Source organism: Quercus robur, chromosome 2, assembly GCF_932294415.1.
Source record: "Quercus robur chromosome 2, dhQueRobu3.1, whole genome shotgun sequence".
Lineage (NCBI taxonomy): Eukaryota > Viridiplantae > Streptophyta > Magnoliopsida > Fagales > Fagaceae > Quercus > Quercus robur.
The window spans coordinates 20,144,214-20,162,661 of record NC_065535.1 but is presented as its reverse complement, the minus strand read 5'-3'; the positions used below and the strand labels follow the sequence as shown (position 1 = coordinate 20,162,661).

Here is an 18,448-nt window from a genome sequence, read left to right as displayed (position 1 = left end):
ACATGCAATTAAATGATCCCGTAAATAACTTTTATTAGCTTCTGGACCAAAGTACCAACACAAGCAAGAAGAGATTGTGAGGTATTAGTAAATTTGTATTACATGGATTTATTCCAGGCAGTACATGGCATCCGAGTTTCAAACCTTAAAGTCTATGGAGTTAAAAGAGTAATATTGCATACCCAATAAATTTTACAACATTTTTTTACAAAAGCTGATTTGACAAGTTTATTGGTATTTATCTAGACTTACCATGCTATGAAAAATTTTGCGAAACCCTTGTAATTGGAGAGTCGGCATACACTGCTGTAAATAAATAAATAAAAAATAAAACAAAACAAAACCAAAAAAAAAAAAGGGAATTATAATAAATTGTTGAGTAGGGAAAAATCTTAATTATCAATGTATCATCATGTACTTTTCGCTAATATTTTGTGAACATGTAGATGTAGTAGGTGGGTTTGCATGGACGGAGTCACGGAGCTACTTTGGTGAAATGCTTTTAAAAATAGGCCTTACGTTCAAAGCTTATTCTTTAAAATATATATATATATATATATATATATATATATATATATATATATATACAAAAGAGTCTCCAAATATTTATGTATTAAAGTATAAGATGTAGCCTTCAAATCCTGAGTCATATACAACTTATTCCTTTCTAATATGACCTCCCAATTGTAGGATTCTTGCCCTATCTCCACTGAGTGTATTGTATATTAAAGGTTCAAGTAGTCCTTAAGAAGATTGCAATAAATATTTATGTGACAAAGCAAAATATTGCAAGCACACACGGGTAACATGCATGCTTATAAAAAAAAAAATTTCAGTTTGGTTGACAATCATTACCAAATCCAAATGTTAGGTATGTAAAAGTCCCAAATTCATTTCTTAAACTATAATCAAATCAACTGAAAAAATAAATAAAATGAAAGAATGAATGAAGATTATAATGTGCTGGCCATGGCAAGCTTGTAGTTGGAAATATGTATATAAAATTATATAAAAAAAAAATATTCTAGTTAGATCTTTTGGATTTCTTGAGAAACTCTAAGACATAAAGCTCCCTTATTCCAAAGGGTGAGTGTGAAATGGATGGATCACACGTGCTTAATGCATAATAATGTGTTACAAACATTCTAAAACTGCCAACCCCACCTCCTTACACTTACAGGATTTTCCCCTCTAGTTTCATTAATATCTCCTATTGTATGTTTTGATGTTTGTTGTTTCTTCTAATCATCTTTACATTAGCAAGAAATTATTATGAGAATCAAACTCTTATAAATTGTGTTATACATTATAATCCCAAATTTCCAGTATATTTTTTTAATGAGATCAAACTGTAATTGAAGTCAAGAGTTCTGTAGCTCTCGATCAGTAGCATTACTTGCTATTATTCACGAGGAGAATTAGGATTTGATTCCCCCACCCTTGTTGTTGTAATTGTTAAATGAAAAAAAAAAAAAAAAAAATTTAAAAAAAATCTCCTTGACATCGTGCTTGTCTGTGAAGATTTTTTATTTTTTTTATACAATAGAAATTCTACTTTAACTTAATCTAAATATATATGTACATGAAGCTCTCTCCTAGAAATTTGAACCCCGACCCTTGTCCCCCACCACACCCCACAAGTACTTATACTTGTAGAGTAATCACCATGCCAAGAGTGTGCGATGGTATTAAAGATTGAAACTTAGTTAAAGTGTTGATTTTTTTTTTTTGGGAGAAAATTTGACGTGTTGAATTAATTATAGTTTTTATCTGGAATTATGGGATCATTAGTGATAATGTATTAATGTTCACCCTAACTAAAAAAAAATAAATAAATAAATAAAATTGTGTTCAGCCTTCTGTTTCAAATTAATTTGCATTGCGAACCCCATGATCTAAAATCAATATTAAAATTAACAAATTAGTGGGTTGATTTGCATATAATGAGAATTAATAAATTAATTTTGACATATTAATGTTCCCACTAATTTGTTGAATTTAAAACTAATTTTGAATGATAGGATGGACATTGCAAATTAATCTTGATTACCGTGTTGCTTGCAAATTAAAGATTTTGTAATTTGAGTATGGACTTGGAAATTAAGAAAAATTAGGAGAGAATTTCAACAATGATAGAATTTTGTAGATAGCCTCAATAAATAATAAACATAGTTAAGAATTTCAACATCACAGGGTGGGGCGAACCATGAGTGCCCTATCCTTACCTTATTAAGACGGCACAAGAACCAGTGCAAGGCAGGAATAGGAACGATTGTGATGGAGGCATATTGTCTTCCCTAAGAATGTGATATTAGCACTAAATTAAGAAGAGAGAGAGATTTATTGATGATAATAGAATATGTATAAATTAAGAAGATTATCTTATCCAAAAAAAAATTAAGAAGATTATATAAATTAAATAAATATATCTATACACACTCAGGGACAAGGTAGGACAAAATTTGACTAACAAAATTCTATCCCCATTCTATCCTCTTTCTAAAGAAAATTTTAAAAATTATTATTATTCAATAGAATCAATACTCTTTTACTGCAGTCTACATAAAAAATCACATTTATGTGAAAGAGGGTGTAACATAGGTGTACAAAATCTTTTCTCTAAATATAGTCAAAATAAGAGGATTTTTTTTTTTTTTGAGAAGAAAATAAGATGATTTTTGGTTACCACTTCTTCAATATTACTTTTTAAATGTGAGTGACGTGGAAGCATCTAACTCATGCATTCTATTAGTGCCGTTAAGCTTAAAGAAACTCTAGTGCATGGAGTTTTCTAAGAACTCTTAAACAATCTAATCCTCTTATAATAAAAGTTTAATCTATTAAAAAAAAAAGGATAATATAAGAAAGTAATGATAGAAGATTGATAATGTAGCAATATAGTACTACTATTATTTTTTTAAAACAAAGACCAAAGCATTGTGAATTTTGAAGGAATCCATAAATGCCAAAATGGTTTTTCATTTTTCTACACTTTTTTCTACAATAAATTTCGGTTGGGATTTTCAACTTTGGTAGGCGGGTATAGTTGGTATACACACATTTCTTCTTGGAGATGATGGTAGCGATAAGAATGGTTGTTTTTGGATAGCTTTCATTTAAGGCCATGAGAGTATAGAAAGAATAGTTTAATCCTAGGGACAAACCTTATTAGGCCTTAAAGTAATTGGAAAATTATATTTAACTATTGCTTTTCTATAATGGGTAAAAAAAGTTGGTGTTAAAGTTTAACTTTGGTTCAATAAGGATAAGATCTACTTTGTGTTGGTATTATACATCACAGCTTGTTAGTTTTTTTAATACAACTTGTTAGTTTATAATATATGAGTGAAGATTATGATAAAACAATTGGAAAGTACCTAATTCTTTAGCAAGGAATCTTTCTCCCTCTATGTGTGTGTATAAGCGTGTGGGTTCAATATTTACAGTCAAAGGAGCATGAAATCATCTTGTACATTGAACCAAATCTTTAGAAGCAATTTTATAATGAAAGGTGTATAGAGAAAGATCAATCAGATACTTGAATTCTGTTAGAAAAGCTTAATTAAAAAATTGGAGATCTGTGTGCCAATCGCTTAAGCAAATTGACCTGTCCCCTATCAAAAATAATGCCCATCAAACCATCAGATTTATATCATCAATCATTAGTGCAACCCACTCTTGACTCTTGAGTAACCTGTACATGATCTCTTTGTCTCTCTATTGATACTTTCTACTTTCTTTTCTTTTTTAATTACAAATTTCTGAGTATTGAAAGGTATATTATGAAAAATTCTAAGATTACGTAAAATGACATAACTTGCACAACAATTGTTCACGTGACAGACTGTAAGTGGTGGAGAAAAAATAACAAGTTTATGTAAAAGCGACAAGCAAATGGTCATTGTCTAACACATAATGTATGAGGCATCAGAAGTACTCAGAAATTATTTCCTCTTTTTTGTGTGGACATTTTTTTCTTCTTCTTTTCAGATCTATATTGGTTATGGAGCTGTACCAAACAAGACATAATCTTTTTTTTTTTATTTGGTAAAAGACATAATCTTTCTAAGCTGTCAAAATCCTTCATTAAATATTTCCTTCAAAACTTTATTTTTCGTTCCCTTCTGGGGATGAGGTATCTAGTGGAGGTGGAGTAACAAGTAACAACATAGGCCTAGGTTCATATGTACCTTGGCTTGGCGTTTAATAGTTTAGTTTAGCTCCAAATTCTTGTCTTGGTTCATTTGGGAAGAGTAAATTAGTCACAATTCACAATTCCCAAAGAAATAGTAAGGACAATGTCCGTAGACTTGAAGATAGATGTTTCACTCAACGATAATTCTCTAATTCCTTGTTTAAGATCGTTTGCATTTGGTATTTACAAAAAATTCTATTTTATCATCTAAAAACTCATTTTATCATTTATACCATATCATTTTTCAATACTTCCAACATTCAAACTTTTATTTTCCTATTCTACTCATTAAAATAATATATCTACCCAATAAAATAATATATTCCAAAACTATGTCTATTCTCTCCCATCTCTCTCCTCTCTCTAATTTTTACCTCTTCCACTGAAACCAAACTCGACAGAAATCACCGTCCAAAAACCACCTACAGAAATCCAAACACGACAAACCCAAACAAAACCCACGGCAAACCCACAGCCCAACGCTGATCTTTGCACCATACCCAAACATCGATCACCCACGCTGGTCCAAACCCAAACAAAACCCATAGCAAACCTAAACAAAACCCACGGCAAACCCACAGCCCAATGCCGATCTCCACACCACACCCAAACACCGATTTCTGCGCCAAACGCTGATCTCCACACCACCACATTGATCTGCAACGAGAGAGAAAAGAGAAATAATGAGTGGGTGGTGGTTTGCCATGACCAGTGATAGTGGGTTAGGCCATGGTGTGGTGGCTATGGAGTTTTGAGTCTGAAGAGAGGGAGTGAGTGAGGACTGAAAGGAGAGAGAGAATCAAAGATTGAGAGACGAAGAGAGAGACGTGAGACAAAAAGAGGAATTGACACAATAAAATATTAGTTCTTTTTTGTTTTAGAATTGTGCTACAGTGCAATTCTAAAGGTAGAATTGCACTATAACATTATTGCAAAAAAAATTTGCAATAGTTGATTTTTAGAAGTCCGGATGGAGCTTGGTTTTTGTGTGAACATGGTAAAAAAAAAAAACTCCTACATATGCCATTTGGCATGCCCAGGGCAGATGCTCTAATGGTCTTTGTTCTTTTGACTCTAGTAATTCTATAATTCCTTGTCTGAAGTACTAGCCTCTTTGCTAGATTAAAAAATATATATATATATATATATATATCATTCAATGTTATAGAATTACACTTGGTGTAATTTTAAGTAATATTATACCACTCATTTTTTTTTTTGATTAGATGCGAATTTTGACAAATTTGTTAGGTTACATTGTCTTCATATATTCTCTATGCTTGCAAAATTTCAAGGTGATAAAAAATTAATAATCATGTCATTAATCAATTGTTTAAATTCAAGTTTTTGTAATTTAAAATAATGCATAAAAGATAAGTTTATGGATCGAATAGTAAATTATAACATCCAATTGACATGAAAATTAGAATAAATGTTAAAAACATATAATGCATTGTAATTCAACGGTGGGATTTTCAAAATATGAATTCTATAACAAGTTATTGGGTGGTGGTGTAACAAATTATATAGCCTCATCACACGTGCTTTATGCGTGTGATGAGACTTTTTTGTTTTTGGTCTAATGTCGTAATTTTCCATTCATCTCAATTTTTAGATTATGACACAACCCAAATAATTAAATAAAATAAATTGGTGAGTCTTAGTAAAGTAAAAAAAAAAAGGGGTTGGAACGTGGTCTGGAAGGAAATATACAAAGTGGATTGAGAATTTTTTTTTTATATAAATTTTAGATAAGTTTTTTTTTTTTTTAAAGACATGGATTAGTAGGAGAGTGTTCTATTTTGTAGGCATTTTAAGTGGAATTTGAAATATATTTTTACCGGGTTGTCATCAAGTTTTTTCCTTGTTAAACACATGATTTATGAGTATTTCTAAATCACATAAAAGTCCAATCCAAAGAAGGGAATACTCTTATAGATAGTATAGGTAAAAGTCGGATTTAGAAGTCGTGGTTGCGCCAAATGGCTAATCTCACTAATTAATAAATTAATTTTATAATATTTGTTAGGATATATTTCCTCAAATTAAGGGATAATATTTAACAATTGTTTAATTTCGGTAAAACTTTATGATTTAAATTTTAACAAATTTAAATTCTATTCAAACCAAAAGTCTATTATAAAAAATTCTAAACTTAAATCTCAAACAACAACCCATGTTTTCTTTCTAAAAAAAAAAAAACCCATGTTTTGACTTCTACTTTGACTAAAAGTCTATTATCAACATTTTAAGAACAATTAATTTGTAAATTAGTTTTATATTATTTGTTATGTTATATTTCTTCAAATTAAGGGATAATATTTAACAATTGTTTAATTTAGATAAAACTCTATCATTTAAACTTCAATAAATTTAAATTTCATTCAAATTAAAAGTCTATTATTAAAAATTTCTAAACTTGAATATTTCAACAAATATAAATTCTATTCAAACTAAAATTCTATTATAAAAAAAAAAAAAAAAAAAAAAAAGCCACCTTTTAACTTCTACACCAACTAAAAGGCTATTATCAACATTTTAGGAACAAATAATCATATACTATACTATACAATGAAAATTGGACTTAGAAGCTGTGGTTGCGCCAAGTGGCTACTCTCACTATTTTGTAAATTAATTTCATATTATTTGTTAGGATATATTTCCTCAAATTAAGGGATAATATTTAACAATTATTTAATTTAGTTAGAACTTTATCATTTAAACTTCAGTAAATTTAAATTCTATTTAAACTAAAAGTCTATTATCAAAATTTTCTAAACTTAAATATTTCAACAAAGTTAAATTCTATTCAAACTAAAAGTCTATTATAAAAAATTCTAAACTTAAACTCCAAACAACAACCCATGTTTTCTTTCTTAAAAAAAAAAAAAAAAAAACACTTTTTGACTTTTGTTCCGACCAAAAGTCTGTTATCAACATTTTAAGAATAACTAACTAATAAATTAATTTTATATTATTTATTATGATATATTTCCTCAAATTAAGGGATAATATTTAAACAATTGTTTAATTTAACCATTAAAGTCATTCCTATAATTAAATGATTTAAATCCCACACAATACATCTCATGTTGTATTTTTTTTCACTTTTTTTCCCCCAAGAGGCAACTTATGCTTACGTTTTAATCTAATGAATTCATCTTACTTATTGTTTTTTGCTTTTGAATTTGCATACAAGATATTTTGCCAAAGGAAGTTTATTAAAAAGAAGCAAAACAATAAGCACCCATTTAAGTTAAAGTCTAAACTCTAAATAATAAGAATTTAATGCAATTTTTTTTACTAAAACTATTTACTTATTTATTTATTTATTTAAAAAAGTAGCTTACATATAAATCTTCTTCAACGCCATGCATCGCACGGAAATAATACTAGTAAATAAATAAAAGATGACTTCACAAAGTTAAATATTGAATAATGACACTCCAATTTGACAATATTGTAGGAACTAGGAAGTATGGGTGTCCACTAGTTGTTCTAGGTTTGGTTTCATGGTTTGTGCTCAATTCAAACTCAAACCAATCACTTCGATTGGGGAAGAATGGAACCCATTGTCAACTCGGAAGGAACGGTAATTCAAATAGCTTGAGTCTCAATAGGCAATTGTTGAATGTCATTCGGAGTCAGTAAAACAACGTGAAAAGGAGATCTTTGTTGGATCTTGTCAAAGAACTCAAGATCTCTACTTCATCTAGTCGATGATATCCAAATCTCTACCAAATCTAGTTGGTGATCTCAAGATCTCCTCCATATCTGGTTAGAGTTCTCAAGATCCCTGCCAGATTTGGACAAAGAATTTGATGGAAAAGGAAGAAAAAGGGGGATATCAGTTGGATCGGCTTCAACAGGTTAAGAGAAGCCAAAACTAAGGAGGTAATTTGCAGGCTAGCATAATTTTGGGAGAGAATATCGTTAGTTAGCAAGGTTTTGAAATCATTTAGGAAACTAGCATCTTGAGTCTTTGAAACTCAAGTTCGGTGACGAAATCGAGCCTCAAAGACTTGAGTTCTAGTACTGAGATGGAGTAATTTATCCATGAAGAACTTGAGTTTCTTAGACTCGAGAAGTATATGAAAATCTGAATAACTGAAGTACCAGATCCGAAGGAAGAAGAACACGATTTGAAAAATACGATTTGAAAAACACATATTTGAAGAAGAAAAACAGAGATTTGGAGTGGAGAACGTAAAACAATCTGAACTGGAAAACGCTGATCCGAAGAACGCAAAACAATCTAAACAGAGATTTGGAGTTGAGAATGCAAATCTGAAAAACAAAGAAGCAAAACTGAAAAACAGAGGAGAACGCAGAATTGAAAAACAGAGGAACTTGAGTATTATAAACTCGAGTTCTATGTGGATTCCACGTGGATAATTTATGTTTGCCAGCTCTGTAAGTTCTATCATGAAACTTGAGCTTTAGAAACTCGAGATACTATTTTTCCACATTGTTTTGCAAAAATCACCACTAACGATATTGTTAAAAATTTAAGGCCAAATGGAAAAAAAAATTCCAAAACCAAGATTCAAACCGACTTTGTCGGATTTTCATCTCACAGAACCTCCGTCAAATGCCATACTGATCAAATCAGTCAAAATTTGGATCAGATGGATTCAAGTCGAACAATTTCATTGGGTTCGGTTGGATATGGACAACCCTAGTAGGAAGTAAGTAGAACAATAACGATAGATCTTTAATAGTATAACACTTCTATTTATGAGTTTGTTTGGTTTTTCTTTTGGAAGGATGCAATCGTGTTTTAAAAGGCTTAAAGTTCTTTTAGTTAAAATTGCCCAAATTTCTTTTCTTTTTTTAATAAGTTCACTAAAGAGTTTTTAGGGGATCTTGAAAGTTGGTTATAAATAGTTTTAAGACTAAAGTCGTAATTTTGAGCCTTTAAACAATAATTTATTGTTCATGCTTTACGCATCGAGAACTTTAAAGCTTATTGCATTCAGCAAAAAAAAAATAAATAAATAAAGCTTATTGCAAAAACATTCTACATAAACCTCTACCTCCAACAATGACAAATGGACAGATTTATAAAGTGTTAACAGTCTGAATTGTAGAGCTATAATTTCAATTTTAGTATTAAAGTTGTTTTCAGTTTTTTAAGATTCCTTAAACTCTCATCAAAAAAAAAAAAAAGATTCCTTAAACTCTTTATTACAAAATTGTCAAACCTTTTAACGTTTTCTGCTTAAAGAACTTTGAAACTTCTACATCTACTTTTCTAGTACACCCCCTTTGACAGTCCCGGTAAATTTCCTCTTCATAATTAACTTTATCCTAGTGTTTTCTCTACGGTAAATCTTCCCATCTCTAAATTTTCACAGCAAAATGAAAAAAAAAGGCTGTTCTAATAAGGACGCTACATGCATTTGACCAATTGACCAACCTCCCTACTTATATATTATGGTGATTCCCCTCTCAAGGTTAAAAAAAAAGATCTTAAGTAGATACCTAATCGTTGAAAATCATGTCAATACAAACAAATAAAGCTCTCACAGTTCAACCCAATGGACCACATAAATCAATACAAGTAACAATAAGTAATATATCTATACTCAATTAGCACAAAATTCATTACTATTGCAGCTACAGCACATGTACCCCGTTCAAGGCTTTAAGTCAATGCCAATTTCCCCAGCCAAAAACTGGTGAAATCTCCCATTAAGCTCGACAATACTGCACCCAGCAGTCTTAGCAATGCCCGAGTCATTCATCTTTTCTCTCCACATCTTAGCTTCCTCCCATTTACCACATGATGCATACAAGTTAGCAAACATCATAAACTCTCCATCACTCAATTGACTAGTACTGTCAAAATATAGCTTCATTACTTTCTCTCCCATGTCAAGGTCACGATTAGTGACACAGGCACTAAGCAAAGCACCCAAGATGGACTGCCCCGGTTCAAATGGCATGGCTTGTATGAGTTGAAATGCTTGGTTAAGAAGCTTGGCTCTACCCAGAAGATCAACCATGCACCCATAATGCTCTCTCTTGGGAGTGATTCCAAAGGCCTTTTCCATGCTATTGAATAATTTGCATCCATCTTCCACCAAGCCTGCATGGCTACAGGCACTAAGCAGGCCAATGAAGGTAATGTCATCAGGCATTATGCAGCTCTCTACCATTTTGTCAAAAAGTTCAAGAGCATCAGATCCATAGCCGTGCAGAGAGAGTGCAGAAATTATGGCATTCCAACAGTAAATATCTTTAAATTGGGACTTATAGAATACCTCTAAGGCGTTCAGTATGCTTCCACACTTGGCATACATGACTATTAATGCTGTTGTGACATGAGGACTTGAGTCAAGACACTGATTTTTTGCATAAATGTGCGCTTTAGTGCCTCTTTCAAGTGACCCCAGATGAGCACAGGCAGACAAAACACTAGTCATCGTTAGAAAATCAGGCTTTACATTTGCAGCCTGCATTTCTTCAAACAAATCAGCAGCCATGGCGTAAAGTTGATTGTGTATGTAGCCCCTTACCATTGTATTCCATGTTATGACATCTTTTGCTGGCATCTCGTTGAATAATTTTTGTGCTTCAACCATATCTCCGGCATTAGTATATGCCAGTATTATTGAGTTCCAAGAGACGGTATCTTTGGTAGGAATTTTATCAAAGATACTTCTAGCAGGTATTATTCTTCCTACGCTTCCATAACCGGAGACCATGATATTGAAAGATGAAAGGTCCTTCAAAGGCATCGAATCAAAAAGCTCTGTTGCATTATCCATCCGGCCACTAGACGTGTATGCATCTAACATTGAATTCCAAGCAACCACATCTTTCACAGGCATCTTCTCAAACACTTTACAAGCATCATCAATGAAACCAAGAGATGAATACATGTTCAGTAAGGCAGTTTGGACAAAAGCATGACCACAGAATCCCGTTTTTATCGTCAAACCGTGGAGTGCAAACCCAATACAAGAACTAGAATGATTCCCAGCTGCCTTCAGTAAAATGGGAAACGTATAGTTATCAGCTTGGTAACCAAGTTCCTGCATATTTATATATGTTAGAATTGCTTTCTCTACATTACCCTTGAGCACTTGCTTTTTAATATTCTTATTCCAACTTCGTGAGTCATCAAGCACTGGTGACAGGCAAATGAAGTTGTAGGCCAAGAAAGCCATTAAAAGTTAACCTTTACAATGTCAAAAACCATGAAAGCTTTTTAATATGGCAAGTGTGAAAGAAAATCTTCAAACAATACTATAAAAGATTCTCAAAAGATAAGGTGGACGTTTATTGAAGCTAAAGACAAAACTGTCTTCGTCATCCATAGAGAAAATTTGGGTCTGACAAAGTGGCCAGTTACAAAAAGAAAGTACTTGGTACATATGAATTCAAAATTTAATGCAACTGGGTCACATATGACACTGTTTATCTCGAACATCCAACAAAAGAATTAGCCAGATCTCGAGCAAAATACAAAGGTATTTTGTTTCTCACTTAATAAACAAACTCATCATGGAACCCCAAAAAAATATACAACTCAATAAAATTTCAGTTCCCTAATTTAATGATAGGGGTAGAAATTTTTTCAAAAAAAAGTATGCAAAGCAAAATTAGCTACTCTTCAATATCTGCATTCTGCAATTCACAAAATGCCGGGCAGCTTCCCATGACGACCGTGTAAAACTGAATTGAATCAAGGGAGCAAACTCTCACAATCCTGAACATCAGCTCCCTGCACTGCCACCACCTGTTGCCCAGAAGGGCTTGAAGTAATGATTCTCATAGCAGCACCAAAGATCACTGTCTGAAAGCTATCATCTTCCACCTTCTTCAGAACTTCCTTTATAACCTTGAAGTCTAAACCCCCAGCCAGAACCAATTGCCCAAGAACCTCGCCAAAGTTATTTGGTGCTTTTGGCAAATCAATGCCAATGTCATCCAGCATTGAGCCATAAAGAAGGCATCCAGTTCCTATATCTCTAGCAGTTAAGACATTTTTATTGAGCAAGTACTCAAGAAGCTTTATGATGGGTTCCACACATGGTGGGCTCTTTTCTAGTGCAAGGGAAATTGCTTCTTTAACAACCTCAGAGTGATAAGCAGGGGCTTTTAGCTCCTCCACACATTGTAGTGCTTCATCAAGCATTCTAACACTGAAATATTCCTCCAAAAGGGAAACAGTTTTCCTATGAAAATTGACAGGAATTGATCCTGTAGCAGGAGCCATTGGCTTCTCAGGAGAAGGTACCACTGATGCAGCAGCAGGAGTTACAGGCTTAGGGTTTTGAGTAACAGGTTTGATTCCTGAAAGAGAACTTGGTTCGACAGGTGTACCACCACCCTGCAACAAGGCACTTGTTTTACCAGCAACAATACCACCACTACCTTGTGGTAAAAACTTTGAATTGAGGGTGGGTGTTTTGCCGATCAAAGGCGGCTGAACGTGTCTGGCAGACGGGATCGGAGCAGAACCATTAGACCTTGGCATTGATCGGGATCGAGGAACCTCCCAATTGTAAGTATCAAGCCCAGGCATTCCAGGCATTTTCCTTGTCCCAGGCATTCCAGGCATTATACCCCCAGAACCCGGTCTGTTAGGGGGGAAATCTACAGGGCTCATACCCCCAAGTGCCCCTGTATTACGGCCATTTCTCATGAATGCAGTAGCACCAGGACGCAACCCTAGATTCTTCTCTGCCTCCGAATGGATTTCGGTGATGGTTTTGGCTTTCACCTGCCAAATTAGAGAAATTATAAGGAAAATTAAAAATTAAAATCTTAAAACACAAAAAATAAATTGAAAATGCTCGCATCAGCAACATGCTGGAAACAAGCCCTCGCTTCAACCCCCACCACCACCAAAGAAAAAAAAAAAAAAAAAAGGAAGAAGAAGAGAAGAAATAGTGTTGACAAGAAATGGAAAATTAACCTCTTCACGTCTGGGGATCCAGTTGTTAGCCCTCAAATCAAGAACATCACGGACCATGAACCTTAATCGTGGAAGAAGTTGAGGGTTTGTTGTCAGCTCCTTCAACCTGCCGAAATAATTATCATTGACCCGCCGAGATTTTGGGCTCTCATCCAGCTGCTTGCCAATGGTGTTAAAAAATTGACATATTGCCTCAACATTCTCCTCTGCTGGGCATGTTTTACCTTCTTGTCCCAAAAGCTCCTATACAATGCACAACAATGCTTTTAGGAAGCATTCCAATTGCAGTAAGAAAAAGGCAATACCAAATGAAAGAACTCCAAAAGGACCTGAACAATATGGTGGACTATCTTTTCAGGCACCATCCTCTGCTTCAAAAGCTCCCCGATAAGGCGTATGTTTCCTAGAGTTCGCAGCTTAATCAACCGTTCTTTATCCCTGCGTTCCATTTCTTGCTCGGGGGCTGCCATCTGCCTGATTTCTGCCCTCAGGCTCTCAGCACCTTCAAACGCCTCCTGGCAATTATTCAAGAGCACTCGCTTAAAAGTGATATCTTTCCCACCAGGCTCATCAGATGGGAATGGAGGAAGCTTCTCATTAAGGTCATAACATAAAAGAGCATACATGGGACAAAATGTGGGCTCCAGCACAGCCTTATCAAATATCAGAGAGATGACATCCTGCAATATAAATGTAACCCTCAAATTCATTAAACTGTATAAAATGACAAATAACTTCGCAAAAGAAAGAATTTTAGACTTGTTCAATTAGAACCTTTAAAATGTCTGGGGTAGTAATTCCAGAGTCAATCAGCTGACCCTTCAGAACATCAAACTTCTCTGGGGTCAATTTGTTCAGTATACTGAAAAAGAATACATAAATGCAAAAAAAAAATGTCATGACACATCCATATAGCATTTCAAGCAGTTCCAAAAAATTACACATGAACAATTTCCACTAATTGGAGAATTCAAGCAAATAACCCATATTTACTTCCTTGCAACAATTTTAAGATAATGTCATAAATCATAGAAGCATATGACTAGTATGGTGACTAGAGGATCAATTACCCTTTCACAGTCTTCAAGACACGTTCTTTCTCAGAGAGAGTCCCTCTTTGAACAGACCATGGCACTTCAGCCTTGACTAGGGTAGGAGCAGGTCCAGCCTGATTAGCACAAGAGGTCAGAATGATGCTAACTGAAAGTCAAGTATTAAGATAAAACTAAGTTTAAAATTCAACTTCACTTCAAGAACTCCACAAAACATGAAAAACAAAAAAAAAAGGGTTAAGATGGGACCAAATAATAGAGCTTGATTCTACACTATCAATCTTGGATATCCAATATCCCATATCATTGGGCCCCCATCACAAATTTAGCAAAATTGATGAAGTAATATTCCACATAAAGAAGTAGCTCATGTCCATACTCCATAGGTTATTAAGTTCTATAAACAGTTTACATCAGAAGATCAGGAAAAGGAACACAGTCACACAAACACATTTCTCTGCTATAGAGCAAACAAAAGAAGAAGAAGAAGAAGAATATGTAAGAAGTTACCCCTTGGATATATTGGCCATTGTTCAATTCCTGTGGCCTTGACTCAAATTGGTTAGAATATTCCTTATTATCTCGAATTGCTTCCCAGGGTCTCTCCTCTCCAGAGGCAGGGAGCTGAGCAGAACGGCCACGCCAGTCACGGTTGTCTGACTCAGAATAACGACTTTGGGATTGAGGTTGCAACTAAAGAAGATTAAAGAATAAATAAATATTATAGTTCCCAACAGCTACGAATAAAGAAAGGAGACAAAATAGTGAAATATCACAAAAAATAAGTCCAACACACAAGCAAACTTGTTTGAAAAAAATAATAAGATGTACATTTTTCTCTGCAACAGAAATGACGGTCCATACAGACAATTTTTCCAACCATAAAGAAGTAAAGAACTAATAAAACAAACTATAATGATATCAGAAAATTTTTGCTAAACTCACATTGGCATCTGAATGAACCCAAGTTTGATCCTCGCCAGCTAACTCAGCTTCAATTTCTTGTTTGATCTTCAAAATATCTTCAGGGATAGCAGCAACCTAGGCAAGAAGTAAGATGTAATAATTACATACAAGTACCATCAAATCCACTGGAAAACCTTAATGACTGTTAGTCATACATGATGGTCAGCAGCTGAGTTTCCTATAAAGTAACACATTAAAAGAATTTACCAAATTTTTGTCTTCTGCTAATTGAAGTTATAGAAACTAGTAGGATAATCATTGTGACAAGTACCTCCCTAAGCTGCAACAGTTGGTCTCGGGTGTACCGGACATGATCACGATCTTCAAACTGCAACTCTCCACTCTATTACAAGTTACAACACAGCAATTCAAAGTCATTATGTAGACCATGCAGTTTTCTAATGACTCATCATATAGCAATATGCCAGAAAAAACATACATACAGGCAAACAAACAAAGAGTGAAAATGGCATGAAAGTTTATTATAACCCTATGGAAAATCTAGAACTTTATTTTGATAAGTAATAAGTTGCATTAGAAGAAAAATGAACATCAAGTACACAGGATGTATACAAGATGTAAATCACATCTAAGCTTTAAAAATACAAGTTTGGAACAGAACAGAGCATCAGTATAGAGAGCCACTTCAATAGGCATACAAGTGACTCATCTAATTGCATACAAACTGGCAGATAAAACATCCTTTATTCACATTTCATGAAAAATAAATAGATAATTGCAGATTTTAACTAGAAGTCCAGTATAACTCCAAATCTGAACATACAAAGATAAGTTGTGACTATTGACAAGTAAAAATCAAGTAAAGCTAGAAGACAGGTTTAATATACAATAACAAATAGATTACGCTGTCAAGTACCAAATTTGACTTGCATGATTATTTCATTCCAGAAAGCAACTTTCCTCAAGAATCAATAATAACAATCTTGTAAAATGCAAGACTAAAAGAATGCACCCATGCTAATTCATTGTAAAATTCCACATATGTAGGCAAAATTTGCAAAATAATATAGTTTTAATATTAATTATTTATATTGGCATTGTTTTGAAGTTATTTGGGGATCTAGCTTTTTACTTTTTAATTGTGTTTTGGAACACAATTTCATGATTAAGATGACTCCACTATATTTTAAGTGAAAAAACTGATACCCAAATAGTTTCAAAACAGTGCCAATTTAAATAATAATTATTAAAGTAATATTATTTTACAAATTTTTCCCAATTATGTATGACCAATCATGGCACTACAAAGGTAAACAGTAAACTATCATTTATTCTAGCAATATTCATTGGACCAAACTGAATGGATATTTCAAAACAGCCCTCATACTGGAATAGCTCAATTATTCTACCCCTTTAGACTCATAACACTGAAGAATCTACAACTCTTGGTAAGTAATTCTATCAACATAAATTGTATTAAGATTTAAGAAAATAAAGATCTAAAAATCAACTACAATTTTGGGAAGATTATGTGCGTATTATGCTTAGTACTTTAGTGTTCTTAATGATGCCTGAAACTCTCCATGTAATGTAGTTTCTTCATGGGCATGATTTGCTCATTGCATGCCCACCTAAACCCACATATCGCTGTTTGTCCATATTTACAGCAGGTACACACACTTGAGTGCCCAGCTAAGAATTGGGACAACCGAATTTTAAAATTGCATATAATTTAAAGAATCCATGATTTGCTATGTTTTATGAGTAACATACATCACAATATCATCTACCATTCACAACTTGTCACCTTGGCAATTGTGAAATATGTTGGGAAAAAGTTTTACATTGAAATCACAATACACTTTTTTTGATGAATAAGAGAAATTTCAAATCACAATACACTACAATCTGAGGTATAAAATAAATAATGAAAAGAAAAAAAAAAGCGTCAAAATTAGGCCCAATCTTAGAGATTTCAAATGTAACAAGACATTAATAAGTATTTTTTTTTTTTTTTTTAAAACGTGATTAATAATTCGAAATCAAAGTGAAATGAATTTGAATTTGAGAGGTTTAAGGTTTAGCTAAGGTAATTGCTACAACTCCATTACTTAATTCAATATAACAGAGACAAGACAACCTCTGAGTCTGACTACACACTACATCAAAACAACACTAAACATAAAACACTGAATTACTTTCTGGATCTGACAAAAAAAAAAAAAAAAACCCATAAATTTTGAAACTGGTCTCAGATTTTGTGACACCTTAAACAACGAAAAAAAAAAAATCATAACCTCGGATCTGTAAAATGAAACAATGCATGAATCCACGTATATATATATATATATATATATATAAAATCAAACATAGATGTGAAAAAAGAGCAAGTGTGTGTAGTGTATGTAAAAAGTTAGGGTTTTGGAGAGGAGGGAGGGGACCTTGAGTGTGGGAGCGAGACGGAGAGACTGAACATCGGAGGAAAAAGAAGAAGAAGAGTCGAAGCGAGGGAGGAGGAATCTGGTGCCACGTAGACCGCCGCCGCCTGGTCTCAAGCTTATCACCGTCTGATCCGCCTGCATAACTCCGTGACTTCGAAACGTTTTCTGGAAGGGGGACACAGGAAGAGGATGAGATAATTATAGCCGTCCGATTGAGAGAGAGATAAAGATATTATTATTATTATTATTATTTGTAAAAGATAGAGATAGAGCTTTTTTTCTTTTTTGGGGTCTGCTTATCTCTCTCTCTCACACAATCCAGCTGCAATGAGGAGGAAGAAAGACACTTCTGCTACAGGAAAAATCCTTTTTATTGCCGGTTTTCAGTTCGTCCAATCAAATGATAACATGTTACGTAATGAAAATTAGGTAGCCATTTTATTGGGTGAACTAAACAAAACAAAATATAATCTCATGGGATAAAATCAAAATTATGAAACTTTAAGAAATAAAATTCAAAGAAAAAATATAATTTTTATGAGAAAAATAGGTATTTTTATGATTTTTAAAAAAAATATATAATTACTATTAGAATATCAAAATTTTGTATATTTGAAATTATATTAATTTTAGATATTCTTACACTTACTAATAAATAATTATTACAAATTTACAACTCTTTTAAAAAAGAATAATTATTTTACATTTTAAATAATAGCTATTCATAAAAAATTACTGTTCCATGTAATAAAACATTAAAAAATTACTAAATGACTTCTTTTTTTTGAGATACCATAGGAATAAATATTACATTATTATTGTGAACCCTAAACCTTCCGTGACTAGGTGACTGAGCGAAGGATTTGGGCTCTCAATTTATTTATTTGTGGGTTTTCTAGCAATC

The 18,448-nt window shown here is 33.1% G+C and overlaps 2 protein-coding genes and 1 non-coding gene across 3 annotated transcripts; all 3 read right to left on the bottom strand.

Annotated features, from left to right (window-relative positions):
• Window positions 1-9,726: 9,726 nt before the first annotated feature.
• LOC126712809 (pentatricopeptide repeat-containing protein At3g29230-like) lies at window positions 9,727-11,388 on the bottom strand. Its single transcript, XM_050412284.1, has one exon. The coding sequence runs from the start codon at window positions 11,368-11,370 to the stop codon at window positions 9,835-9,837; it is 1,536 nt and encodes a 511-aa protein (XP_050268241.1). The 5' UTR covers window positions 11,371-11,388; the 3' UTR covers window positions 9,727-9,834.
• A 71-nt stretch (window positions 11,389-11,459) lies between these two features.
• Window positions 11,460-17,893, bottom strand: LOC126712808 (eukaryotic translation initiation factor-like). The gene is made up of 9 exons (XM_050412283.1): window positions 17,545-17,893; window positions 15,414-15,485; window positions 15,122-15,217; window positions 14,687-14,869; window positions 14,195-14,292; window positions 13,899-13,986; window positions 13,454-13,804; window positions 13,125-13,367; window positions 11,460-12,929 (listed from the first exon to the last, which is right to left on the bottom strand). The coding sequence occupies exons 1-9, from the start codon at window positions 17,683-17,685 to the stop codon at window positions 11,889-11,891; spliced, it is 2,313 nt and encodes a 770-aa protein (XP_050268240.1). The 5' UTR covers window positions 17,686-17,893; the 3' UTR covers window positions 11,460-11,888.
• Window positions 16,685-16,788, bottom strand: LOC126716247 (small nucleolar RNA snoR103). The gene has a single exon (XR_007652059.1). It is a non-coding gene; the product is annotated as a small nucleolar RNA snoR103 (small nucleolar RNA).
• Window positions 17,894-18,448: the final 555 nt, after the last annotated feature.